Below are 12,264 nucleotides of genomic sequence, written 5' to 3' on the forward strand. Positions count from 1 at the left end.
ATGCTATTTGTGGCCTTGTATCTATCCTGAGGATACGTAGTGCCTCTAGGTGACTATGGGTTCCTAGTTGTTTGAAAACAGGGGCTAGCCATATAGTTCTTGGATTTTTGTATAAAGGGCATGCAAAGAGAATATGCGTAATTGTCTCCTCTGTCTCAAGGCAACATGGGCAGTTGGTTGGTTTCGCTTGGGAGCCCCTATTCCATGATACAGTAAAGGAATTTAAGGGGAGACATCCAAATCTAAATTGGATAAATAACTTCCTCTCTTGCGGGACAGTGATAAAGTCAATTTAGGGCTCGTACACACCAACCATCTTAGACTCCATGAACTCTATTGTGAGTCAACCTCCTTTCACTTGTGTGACTGTTCTCTCTGCCACCCATTTCTAATAGTAAGACTTGACCCACTGGCTTAATAAATGTTAGTCTGATAGTCCATCATTGTGGTAATCTTTTCTGAGGCAATTAAGCTAGGCAAGTTATCAACATTCTATGTGTTTGTGATTTTTAAGTAGACTGGAGGCTTCGAAGCAGATACTTAATCAGGACACCATCAGAATGGAAATGAAGACGAACAAACAATGTAAAACAAAGCAAGAGGCCTTCTCCATTTATGAACCGGGGATCTGGAACAACATTCCTGTATCCATTGGGACAGCCCAACCAAGCTCCAATTTAGGAAACAGACAGATCTTTTTTTTTTTTAAACGAACCATTCTTACGTATTTTTCTTCATTTTCTGGTAATTTGTTGTCCTCAACTACTTTCTCCAGCTTTTCAGAAGCCCATTTGCTTGCAGCCTCTATGAGTTCATCATCACTTGGCCTAGATCCCTTTTCAAGGTTGGTAACCTAAATTGAAAAAATAAAATGAATTAAAGAAGAACAAAAAAATGCATAATCCAGGTGCTCTCAATAGAGCAATAGATTCAATAATATAACTAAACTCAAATATACTTCCGTCTTTATATGCTTCCTACTCACTCCGTCTTCCCCTTTTGTTGTAATTTATTTTCATAATTTTTTCTGAAGCGACTGCATGGCATAAAAAAGGATTTTGTCACTCTACATTCGGGTAAAAATGGCCCGGTACACATTAATTTTTAAATGTGAAAGCTGAAATAGGGGCAGACACAAAAAAATATATCGACAGCAGAGAGAAAAACACAACATTGTGCTAGAAGCTATGTGGCAATCACACACCCTCCAATCTGTGACATTCAGTTCAATAAGTGGATTTCAAACATTTCCTTACAGCACGGCCAGTTCTCTAACTGCAATAGTTGTTTCCAGAACTAGTTAAGAAACACACAAAAAACTATTTGAGAAAGCCTGCGGCGAAGCGTGAAACATTGGTGTTGCTTGTGGTGGTGGGATGTATCAAAGATGTGAAAACAAAGAGGTATGCAGTTCCTAGAAGTGACGCAGGGTGTTGTAGTATAACTCAAAGGTGCCAAAGTGACAATGTGAGGGTGCTGATGGACGCAGGAGAGAAGATCACTCCTTCTGGAAAAGAAGACCTTCACACACCCAACAAGCGGGTGTCTTGCTTCATCATCAGGTCCTGCTCCTTATCGGGCCGGCGGTGCAATGCCCGATCAGGCACCCAAATAGGGCCTTCCTACCGGAGATCTTTATTTCCAATGCCGATGAATGAGGTGTGTAAGGGGTTACTTCTACTAACTGGTGTAGGTACATGTGAATTGTGAAGTGAGTGAACTAAAACAGGGATAGGTGATCCACTTCAGCCTATTTTAATAAAGCATGGTCACCATCCTGATTAAAACCAAAGTGATACGCACATATCTCACCATTAGGTTTGTGAGTCAATGTGCTAAAAGGGTCAACATGTTTTTTGCCTGGTAATTTATTAATTGGCAATTCTTCATGACCAAAGGTAAGGCTACCTACACTTTTTTGGTGGTGGTCACAACCTCTAAGAGGTACCAATGGTGGCCTCAAGTACAGCACCCTAAAAATGTGTGGTACCAGAAGTTAAATAACACAACCTGCGAAAAAAGAAAAAGATTAAAAGTTATGCAATCAAAGGTAGCATTACAATAATGACAATACGAGATATCAGGGTTGCTGAAGACAAGTGGTAATGTCAATGTAACCGTGACATGCATCGATAGTGAGCAAACGTGTGCAGGACATACTTAAAAAAGAGCAGCAGTAAAATTTGCAGATCATTGCACTGGACATCCCCAAAATTAGCTGAGTACAATGGCCAGGAGTAATGTCAAAACACTCACCCTCATCAGCTGTGTTGAAAGCAAGACCAGGGTGGGAGAGCACTAAATTTATAGTGTCCTATGATATAGAAAGCAAATAAACACAAAAGAAAAGGGTAAATAGGACTACATAACAGACAAATCAAAGATCTGCGTAGCAGGGATCCACTAGGTATAATAAAGCACTTGTTGCTAAAAACGGAAATTGTATGCAGCTGAGGGTGTACATCGTTGGGACCAGGTAGCGTGATAAATAACACATTTAAGGCCAGAGGTCATGTACACATATCCTCGATACAATACAGCTTCCACAGATCCTTGAGGGGGAATTAGCGGTTATCACAGTGGTGTGTACATGACCTCTGGCCTTAAATGTGTTATTTATCACGCTACCTGGTCCCAACGATGTACACCCTCAGCTGCATACAATTTCCGTTTTAGCAACGAGTGCTTTATTATACCCAGTGGATCCCTGCTACGCAGATCTTTGATTTGTCTGTTATGTAGTCCTATTTACCCTTTTCTTTTGTGTTTATTTGCTTTCTATATCATAGGACACTATAAATGTAGTGCTCTCCCACCCTGGTCTTGCTTTCAACACAGCTGATGAGGGTGAGTGTTTTGACATTACTCCTGGCCATTGTACTCAGCTAATTTTGGGGATGTCCAGTGCAATGATCTGCAAATTTTACTGCTGCTCTCTTTTAAGTATGTCCTGCACACGTTTGCTCACTATCGAAGCATTTCACGGTTACATTGACATTACCACTTGTCTTCAGCAACCCTGATATCTCGTATTGTCATTATTGTAATGCTACCTTTGATTGCAAAACTTTTAATCTTTTTCTTTTTTCGCAGGTTGTGTTATTTAACTTCTGGTACCACACATTTTTAGGGTGCTGTACGTGTGGCCACCATTGGTACCTCTTAGAGGTTGTGACCACCACCAAAAAAGTGTAGGTAGCTTTACCTTTGGTCCTGAAGAATTGCCAATTAATAAATTACCAGGCAAGAAACATGTGGACCCTTTTAGCACATTGACTCACATACCTAATAGTGAGATATGTGCGTTTCACTTTGGTTTTAATCAAGATGGTGACCATGCTTTATTAAAATAGGTTGAAGTGGATCACCTATCCCTGTTTTAGTTCACTCACTTCACAATTCACATGCACCTACACCAGTTAGTAGAAGTAACCCCTTACACACCTCATTCATCGGCATTGGAAATAAAGATCTCCGGTAGGAAGGCCCCATTTGGGTGCTTGATCGGGCATTGCACCGCCGGCCCGATAAGGAGCAGGACCTGATGATGAAGCAAGACACCCGCTTGTTGGGTGTGTGAAGGTCTTCTTTTCCAGAAGGAGTGATCTTCTCTCCTGCGTCCATCAGCACCCTCATATTGTCACTTTGACACCTTTGAGTTATACTACTACACCCTGCGTCACTTCTAGGAACTGCATACCTCTTTGTTTTCACTGCTTGTTGGGCACGTATGCTGGACCTATATGAATAATAATAAAGATTATTATTTATAAGCCCTCTATCCCTTTTTTTGTTTGAGAGGTGGGATGTATCACCCATGTTTTTTTACCTGATTTTTAAACATGGATTCAAAAATAAAAGATTTTGTACTTATGCACATCCTTTAACTAGCAGTACCTCTTTCTTGAAAGAAAATCTGAGACTACTGTAAAATGTATTCAGCCCCATAACAAATTTGCCAGTAAGCAGTTCTTCTCTATATTTAAAAACGTAACAATTGTCCAAAACAAATAGGGAAACAGCTAACTGAAGGGAGTTGTACACCCAAGAGGCTCTATGTACATAGATTAAAAGGAGACAAAGATATTCAGGATAACAATGCCTTTCCTCTCGTCTAGCAAGTCGAACCGTAATTATAAATTCTATGTCAGGCCCGGAGGCAAGGGTTATGCTGTTCCTTCTTCGCTTTTTTATTAACAGTATCTACAAGGAACATCAACATATCAACAAACTGCCTTTCCCATGAACACCAGGGGCTGTAGGAATAAAAAAAATCCATTTAACATCCAATCATCATTTAGTTCATCAAACTAAAGTCCCATGTCAATGTTTATTCGCTCTCTTCATTGCTCTGCAGCCATCAGGTCAAGTCTTTACCCTGGCCACGATCATTTATTTATGCTTTGCTTATGTTCTTTTATGTGCTTGTCATGCCTCTGCACTTCGAGATAACTGTACAGAACAAGTTACTTACCTTCGGTAACGATATATCTGTAAGAAACATAGGTTAGTTACAGATTCCTTACCTTAGAATTAACCCCAGGCGTCAGACTGGATCCGGAAAGTTTTTCGTCATCAGTACCTCTGCGCGTCGGAAGGTGGCGTTGGTCGGCTCCGAGTCAGTGGTTGGCGTCGTGATCACTGGGATGAGGTCGCAGTAGCGATTTGGACGCCACCCTTGCGCGCTGACATCAGCTCTGTACTCGACTTTCCGCGCCAGAAACGCAGAGCCATGCAAGACACTGACCACTGGTGCACACAACTAGAGCCCTGAAAGGATGTCCTTAATCCTAGAAATCAGTTCGCAGAACGGGGAGGATGGGTGGGGCGGTAAGGAATCTATAACTAACCTATGTTTCTTACAGATATAGCGTTACCGAAGGTAAGTAAGTTGTTCATCGGAAAGAAACAGTTAGTTATAGATTCCTTACCTTCGAATATATACCCCAGCAACATCAACCCCGTAGGCGGGTCTGCGAACCAATATCACACCAGAACGTCTTGGAGAACAGAACGGCCAAAGGAGCCGTCTCTCTGGACTTGGCTGTCCAGGCAGTAGTGTTTCGTAAACGTGTGCAGCAATGCTCACGTAGATGCCTGACAAATGTCTTGTAAAGGGACTCCTCGTCCCAAAGCAGTAGTGGCTGCCTTCGCCCTGGTGGAATGGGCGTGTAGCCCCACTGGAGTCTCCTTTTTCGCCAAACAATAGCAGGCTTTAAAACACGAAACAACCTATCTATAGATGGTCTGCTTGTGTACGGCCCGACCTATCTTGGCACCCACGTAGCCGACAAAGAGTTGGTCATCCACCCGGAACTGTTTAGTGCGATCCAGACAGAAGGAAAGCGCATGTTTTGGGTCCAGACGGTGGAGCCTCTCTTCCTCTTTAGAAGGATGCAGAGGCGGAAAAAAGGTGGGTAAAGTGATGGTTTGCCCGATGTGAAAGGAGGTGACCACCTTGGGAAGAAAGGATGAACGAGTTCTTAGGACAACCTTGTCCGGATGTACAGATATAAAAGGAGGCTTGTATGAAAGAGCCTGGAGCTCACTCACTCTTCTGGTAGATGTGATGGCTACCAGGAATGCAGTGTTAAGAGTTAAAAGTCGTAAAGGACAGTTGTGAACAGGCTCAAAGGGAGAGCACATCAGATAGGTCACGACCAAATTCAAGTCCCACTGAGGAATTACGAAGGGGATAGTTGGAAAAAGATGACTAATGCCTTTTAAGAAACTATTTACAACCGGGGACTTGAAGGTAGAAGGCTGATTAGGAAGCCTTAGAAAGGCAGAAATTGCCAAGAGATAGCCCTTGATAGTGCCCAGAGCAGAGCCCTGCTGGGCCAAAGAAAGGAGGAACAAGAGGACCTCAGAAAGAGGGGCAGAAAGGGGATCCACAGCCTTTGCTGCGCACCATGCCACAAATTTGTTCCATCGGCAGGCGTATACCGTCTTAGTGGAGGCACGCCTGCCTGCCAAGATTACATTCCAGACTTCGGGAGGCAAGTCAAACGACGTCAACTGCTGCCGCTCAAGCCCCACCTAAGGAGGTGGAGGCTGGACAGGTTCGGGTGGAGGACAGTCCCCTGCTGCTGCAACAGAAGATCCTCCCGAAGAGGCAGTTGAATCGGAGGATCGATGGCCATGTTAAGTAGCTCGGGATACCAGACTCTTCGTGCCCAATACGGAGCCACCAGAATAACTTGGGCAAGGTTGTGCTTGATCTTCTTCAGCACTCTGGGCAGAAGTTGTATAGGCAGAAAGGCGTACAACAGACCGCAACCCCACTTGCGCCGAAAAGAGTCACCTAATGAGTGCCGCCTTGGAAATTCCAACGCGCAGAATTGCTGACTTTCCGCGCGTTCTCTTTGGTGGCGAAAATATTTAACCAAGGCTCTCCCCACTGTTGAAAGAGACCTTGCACCACCTCCGAGTGAAGACGCCATTCGTGATCCATCATGCACCTGCGGCTGAGTTTGTCCGCCCTGGCATTCAAAGAAACTGCCAGGTGTTGAACCACCAGGGATATGCACTGATGTTCCAGCCATGTCTAGAGGCGGAAGGCCTCTTGACATAGGATCCATGACCCCACCCCACCCTGTTTGTTGCAGTACCACATGGCAGTGGTGTTGTCCGTGAACACCTGCACTACTCTTCCCCGGACAGAGGGAAGGAATGCTTTCAGTGCAAGCCGGATTGCCCGCAACTCCAGAAAGTTGATGTGGAGACCGGACTCCGCCGGAGACCAGAGGCCTCTGATCTCCGCCTCTCCCATGTGGCCCCCCCAACCACAGTAGTGATGCATCGGTCACCACTGTGAACTGTGGTTGAGGAAGGGAGAGGCATCAGCCGTTGACCTAATGCTGGTCCGTAAGCCACCACTGCAAAGGGTGTGCAGTGCCCTCTGAGATCTGGAAGCAATTGGACAGATCCCCCTGATGGTGCGTCCACTGGAACTTCAGGTCCCACTACAGAGCCCGCATATGCCACCTGGCATGATCCACAAGCAGGATGCAGGAGGCCCTCAGCCCCAGCAGCCGGAGGGTCATTCTCACCGAAACCCAGGATAAGGGCTGAAAGATCGGAATCCTAGCCCGAATATCCTGGACTCGCTGCTCGGGAGGATAGACCTGAAACCGCGTCGTGTCCAGAACCGCTCCAATGACAAGGAGCTTCCGAAAGGGAATCAGGTGTGACTCCGGCACATTGATGGAGAACCCCAGCGAATGCAGAGGTCAGCCGTAGTCTGGAGGTGGGAGACGACTGCCTGGGGCGAGCCCGCCTTCAACAACCAATCGTCGAGATAGGGGAAGACTGGGACCCCTGATCTGCGCAGATGAGCTGCGACCCCGCCATCACCTTCGTTAACACCCGAGGGGCGCTAGTAAGGCCGAAGGGGAGCACGGTAAACTGAAAATGTCCGTGGCCTATCATGAACCGCAAGTAGCGCCGGTGGGCCGGCAGGACGGGGGTGTGAAAATAGGCGTCCTGCAAGTCCAACGCTACCATCCAGTCCCCAGGGTCAAGGGCAGACAAGACCTGAGCTAACGTCAACATCCTGAACTTCTCCTTCCGGAGGAAGTGATTGACGCTCCTGAGGTCCAAGATAGGACGCAGGCCCTTGTCCTTCTTGGGTACCAGAAAGTAGTGGGAATAGCATCCACGACCTACTTCTGGGACTGGAACGCGCTCAATGGCTCCCTTGGCCAAGAGAGCCGAAACTTCCTGTTGGAGAAGGCCCAAGTGATCCCCCGACATGCGATGGTACAGAAGTGGCATGGCTGGAAGGGTAATCTTGAAGGAGAGGGAGTAGACCCTTCGGACTATCTGCAAAACCCACCTGTCCGACGTGATGGTGCGCCAGTGGGGGAGGTGATGGCGCCCACTGGCGATTGATGGGCCTGAAAGGTCGGACTAGGAAGGTTTGGAGACGGAAGCAGAGGGGGGTTGGTGGACTGGCCCGCTCGCTGGCCTCCCAGAACCACGGTGGTGGTTCCCACGTCCCCGGCCGCGCGAAGGTTGTGCAGCTTGCGCTGGCCTGTGACTCTGGGCAGGACGTAGTGGGCACCCATTCCTTAGCCACGAAAGAGGCAAAAAGCAGACTGCGCAGGGCGCGTGCAGAGGCCCAAGGACTTGGCCGTAGCATGCGAGTCCTTGAAACGCTCTAGAGCGTGGTCTGCTTTGTCGCCAAAAAGGCGATGGCCATCAAAGGACATGTGCAGAAGAGCGCTCTGAACAACCCCAGAAAAGCCAATCGATCTCATCCAGGCGTTGCGACGAAGGGCTACCTACGTGGAAATCATCCTGCCTACAGAGGCGGAGGTATCCAGCCCACAGCGGTTGATAAACTTTGCTGTATCTCTCCCTGCGGCAACGGCCTGAGAGAGTACGGCCCGGGCCTCCTCTGGACACTGTGGCAGCACTAGACACTGTGGCAGCACTAGCGCAACCGTATCCCACACAGAGTGGGTATAATGGCCCAATAGACATGCAGTGTTTATCGACCGCAGTCCCAAGCAGGCGGAAGAGAAAACCTTCTTCCCAAGATGCTACAGCTTCTTGGATTCCCTATCTGGTGGTGCGTTTGGGAATGCGCTCTTGGAAGTAGGAGCTTGGACCACTAAGCTCTCCGGGTTGGAAAGTGACGTCGCCCGGGGCAGGGTGGTGGTGTCGGGAAACCATCCTGTCCACAGGAGCCCCCGTGGGCTTCATTGAACGGCAGCAGGCTGAAGCACCTCTGTCAGGAGGTTAGTCCCGACTGCCACCGTAGGAAGTTCGAGGTTGAGAGCCTCGGCCTCCCTACGCGACACCACTGAGTAAGATGCTCCCTCCTCCATAGCCACGGCAGGAGGAGACAACATGCCAAGGTCTGGGGAGGTACCCAGACCACTGGCATCCCCCAGGTACTCTCTCCAGTCCTGTACGTACTCCAGCTGGTCTGACAAAGGGTCCCCAGACCCCTCCCAGTCTTCCCCACCCTCCTCTGGCTGCCAGGTTGGCTGAAAATGGCCAGGATGGAACACATGAGCAAAAGTACCCATCGGTGCCTGATCTGGCGTAGGCCGTCGCCGGTCCGGCTCCGTGTCCACGTCGGGTTGGAAGGCTGGTGGAGGTGTCACTAGGTCAACCGGCGCCGATCCGTATCCAGGCCTGGATCCAAGGGGGCCCTGCAGTGCCAGGGCTGGAGCCGCCGGCAGGGAAGGCCTCGGGCCCCCAACCGAGTCCACGGGGCCCAACAGCGTGCCGCTGGAGATGGGCTGCCCAAAGATGGCATGCATGGCTTCGTAAAACTGACGAAGCTAGGCAGGGGTCGCTCTGGGTTCCGGAAAAGGAGGGAAACCCGGAGTCGGACCCTTCAGGCTCCGCACGCGGAGCTGCGGGAGTGGCACCACACGCATCTCTCGTCGTGTCAGCTGACCGACGGGGAGAAGTTGAAGAGCGATGATGCTTCTTCAACTTCTTTTTTTGCTTCGACTTACCTAACCCAGAGTGCGAAGACTTGGAAGACGAGTGGTGATGGTCCCGCGACCGGTCCCTCGACATCCCTCGAGACCGGGACATCGTCTGCCTGCGCTCAAGAAGCTCTCGGGACCGCTCCTGCAAAGACTTCGGAGCCATGGTCCGGCAGTCGGAGCACGACTTGGGTTTGTGGTCGCTTGCCAGGCAAAAGAGGACATGCGGTGCAGATCTGTCACCGACATCATTCGGAAACAGGAATGGCAAGCCTTGAAACCGGGCATCCCTGCGTGCACCAGGAGTTGGAAGATCTCGTCAAAAGTCGCTCAAAAAGGTCAGTCAAAAAGTGACTGAAGGTACCGCTCTCTCTGGATCTGTTCTGGCTGGCGGGGAAAAAGAAAGAACTGACATCTAAGTAGCTACCGCGACGTCATCCCGGCGAACACGACGCCAACGACGGCCGCGGAGCCTACCAACGCCACCTTCCGACGCGCAGAGGTACTGCTGACGAAAAACTTTCTGGATCCAGTCTGATGCCTGGGGGTAATTTTAAGGTAAGGAATCTATAACTAACTATTTCTTTCAGATATACTAATCAGTGCTTCCCCCCGCCTGCGGGAGGGTTTTGCTCTTCAGCTCATCCAACATCCTGAGCTGCGGTGCGCAGCGCTCCAGTTTGCCGCGAAAGGTCACACTGCCTGCCTCTAGGGCCCCAGGATCTTTGTGCTCGCCAGCCCACATTAAAAGGTTTGGATGCTCTTTTCCTTCAATTTTGAGGTAGTTTACCCTATATCTCGAGGGAACGCTCATGGCCCCTTCGTGAGCTGTAGATGTGGACCACGGAGCTTACCGTGGGCTCCACGATCAGTGCGTGCATACGAAACGGACAGCGCGTTACTGACACCAGATCGCAGAGCCTCCTCAATATGGTTCCAGTGCTGAGTTTCCGCCTGGCAGTAAAGTTACAGGGTGCAGGCACTAACTACGGTCATGCTTTGCAGAGCAGGAAGGCGAAAGTAAAGAGGTTAGAACGCCCCTACGACTGGTTGGTGGCTGGTATGTGGGCCCATAGCCCCAACTAGTCCGTTTTTAAAGGTGTGTGTCCAGAGAAGGTGATCTTTGACCCCTTCTTGCCCTGATGAATTTGCCACAAATCAACTGGCAATGAAACATGTTGGCCGTCATTATTAAGGTATGCAACATGCTGTGTTTTTAAATAGTGGGATAGACTCCTAACCAGAATAAAAAATTATTTGAGAGTCTAATACCCCTCCCCATTTTTTCCTGTCCTTGTTCGCACAGTTTATGTGTCTTTCCGTTTTCACACTACACCGTCTTGTGTTATGTGTTTTTTCACTGGACACTGCACACTTTTTTCATGAGAGAGAGTCACCAATGATGAAATTGACGTGGGCAAGCTGGTGAGAACCAACCAGTAGCTCCTCTGGTGGTGCGCACGTGAGGTACTCTCTCTCTCTTTACACATTTTTCACCTCTTCATCATCGAGGGTCTGTGTAGAGTTTTTCTATCTGTGGACTGACTTCACATTTCTTTCATTCTGACTTCACTGACTTATACAATTTTTAATTTTGTAGCATTCTGGATGGGGTGATTCTATATAATATAATGAGCATTGGTGGTTTGTGATAAAGCACACTTCCTCCACTCATTCCAGAATAATAATAAATGTTTGCTACAGTGTGCCAGTACTTTTTGTGTTGAAACCTCCTCAATATGGGCCTGGATTGAGACACCATGTTGTGACAGAGTCTGTAATGTGCTGCAGTGCTTCTTGCACAGCGCTAGAGATGCCCACATTTTTCGCTGGTCAATAAAATTATTTTATTGCTCAGCACAACTGCACACTTGCTAGCGACACACACACACACTCAGGCCCTGCGCAAGTATCTTAAGGGTGAGTAGGTATCTCGGGGAGACCCCATTAGTTGTTGTCAACACCGCTGTGACAGCGCTTGACCCCAGTGCCAAAAAACCCTGCCATGCAGGACGAAGAGACCTCCATTATGGAATAAGAGCAAGTCCAATACTTGCCACTGGACTATGACTTTGTGATGCGATGGACTAATCCATCCAGAAAGCAGTGTCATACGACTTGAAGCCCTTCCAGAGGAAACTACAATGGCTGGCTGCAGCCTGTCCTCTACCTCTCTTTGAGAGGGACGGCTTTGGCGCCCCCCTGGCCGCACAACCTTGTGGGCCTCCAATCTCTCCACCTGGCAAGGTCAAGGCTAACCACAAAAATACTGTGCATACAGATGCCTTTGACAGGCTCAAGAAGGCCTTCTAGCCACGTATGCCCCGTATACTGGTACTCCCACACTCTTGCCTCCTTCAGGGAGCCATGAAACGTATATCCCTCCTTCCTACTTCGAAACAGATGCAGATGACTCCCAGGCAGGGTCTGACGTACACGGCGAACAGTGCAGACCGTGGCTCTCCTCTTCTGAGGGTTCTCCTCCGGCCTGTAACACCTCTATTATACCTGATAGTGTCACGTTGGACCGTGATAATTTGATGCACCATCGGGCTCTCAGCTCTCAAAGTGGCTTCCTACGTGGCGGCCTAACTCAGAAAGTAAAGAGGTCCCGAACTGCCTTTGGGCGTAATGCCTCCATCCTTCAATAGGCAAAGTTGCGCTCACCCCCAAAACTTGATTCTAAAATTGCGAAAAACATATAAGACCGCCAAGAAGGTTATTGATCAGTCTTGACGGGCTTGCCAGGAGAAACTTCTAGATGCGACAGCAACACTCACCAAAATGTTAGACATGGCAGAAGATGCAAAGGTAT

At 48.6% G+C, this 12,264-nt stretch overlaps 1 protein-coding gene across 7 annotated transcripts in view; it reads right to left on the minus strand.

Moving 5' to 3' along the window:
* The window catches only part of PPHLN1 (periphilin 1), a 578,487-nt gene that overhangs the window by 183,168 nt on the left and 383,055 nt on the right, over positions 1–12,264 (minus strand). For 4 of the 7 annotated variants that reach the window (XM_085653061.1, XM_085653060.1, XM_085653063.1 and 1 more), the window contains one exon: positions 716–853. In XM_085653061.1, coding sequence (XP_085509187.1) covers positions 716–853 — 138 coding nt within the window. The remainder of the gene's footprint in view (positions 1–715; positions 854–12,264) is intronic. The other 3 variants (XM_085653062.1, XM_085653065.1, XM_085653059.1) reach the window with 1 other exon arrangement.

Source organism: Triturus cristatus, chromosome 4_1 (genome assembly GCF_964204655.1).
Source record: "Triturus cristatus chromosome 4_1, aTriCri1.1, whole genome shotgun sequence".
In the NCBI taxonomy this organism is placed as follows: domain Eukaryota; kingdom Metazoa; phylum Chordata; class Amphibia; order Caudata; family Salamandridae; genus Triturus; species Triturus cristatus.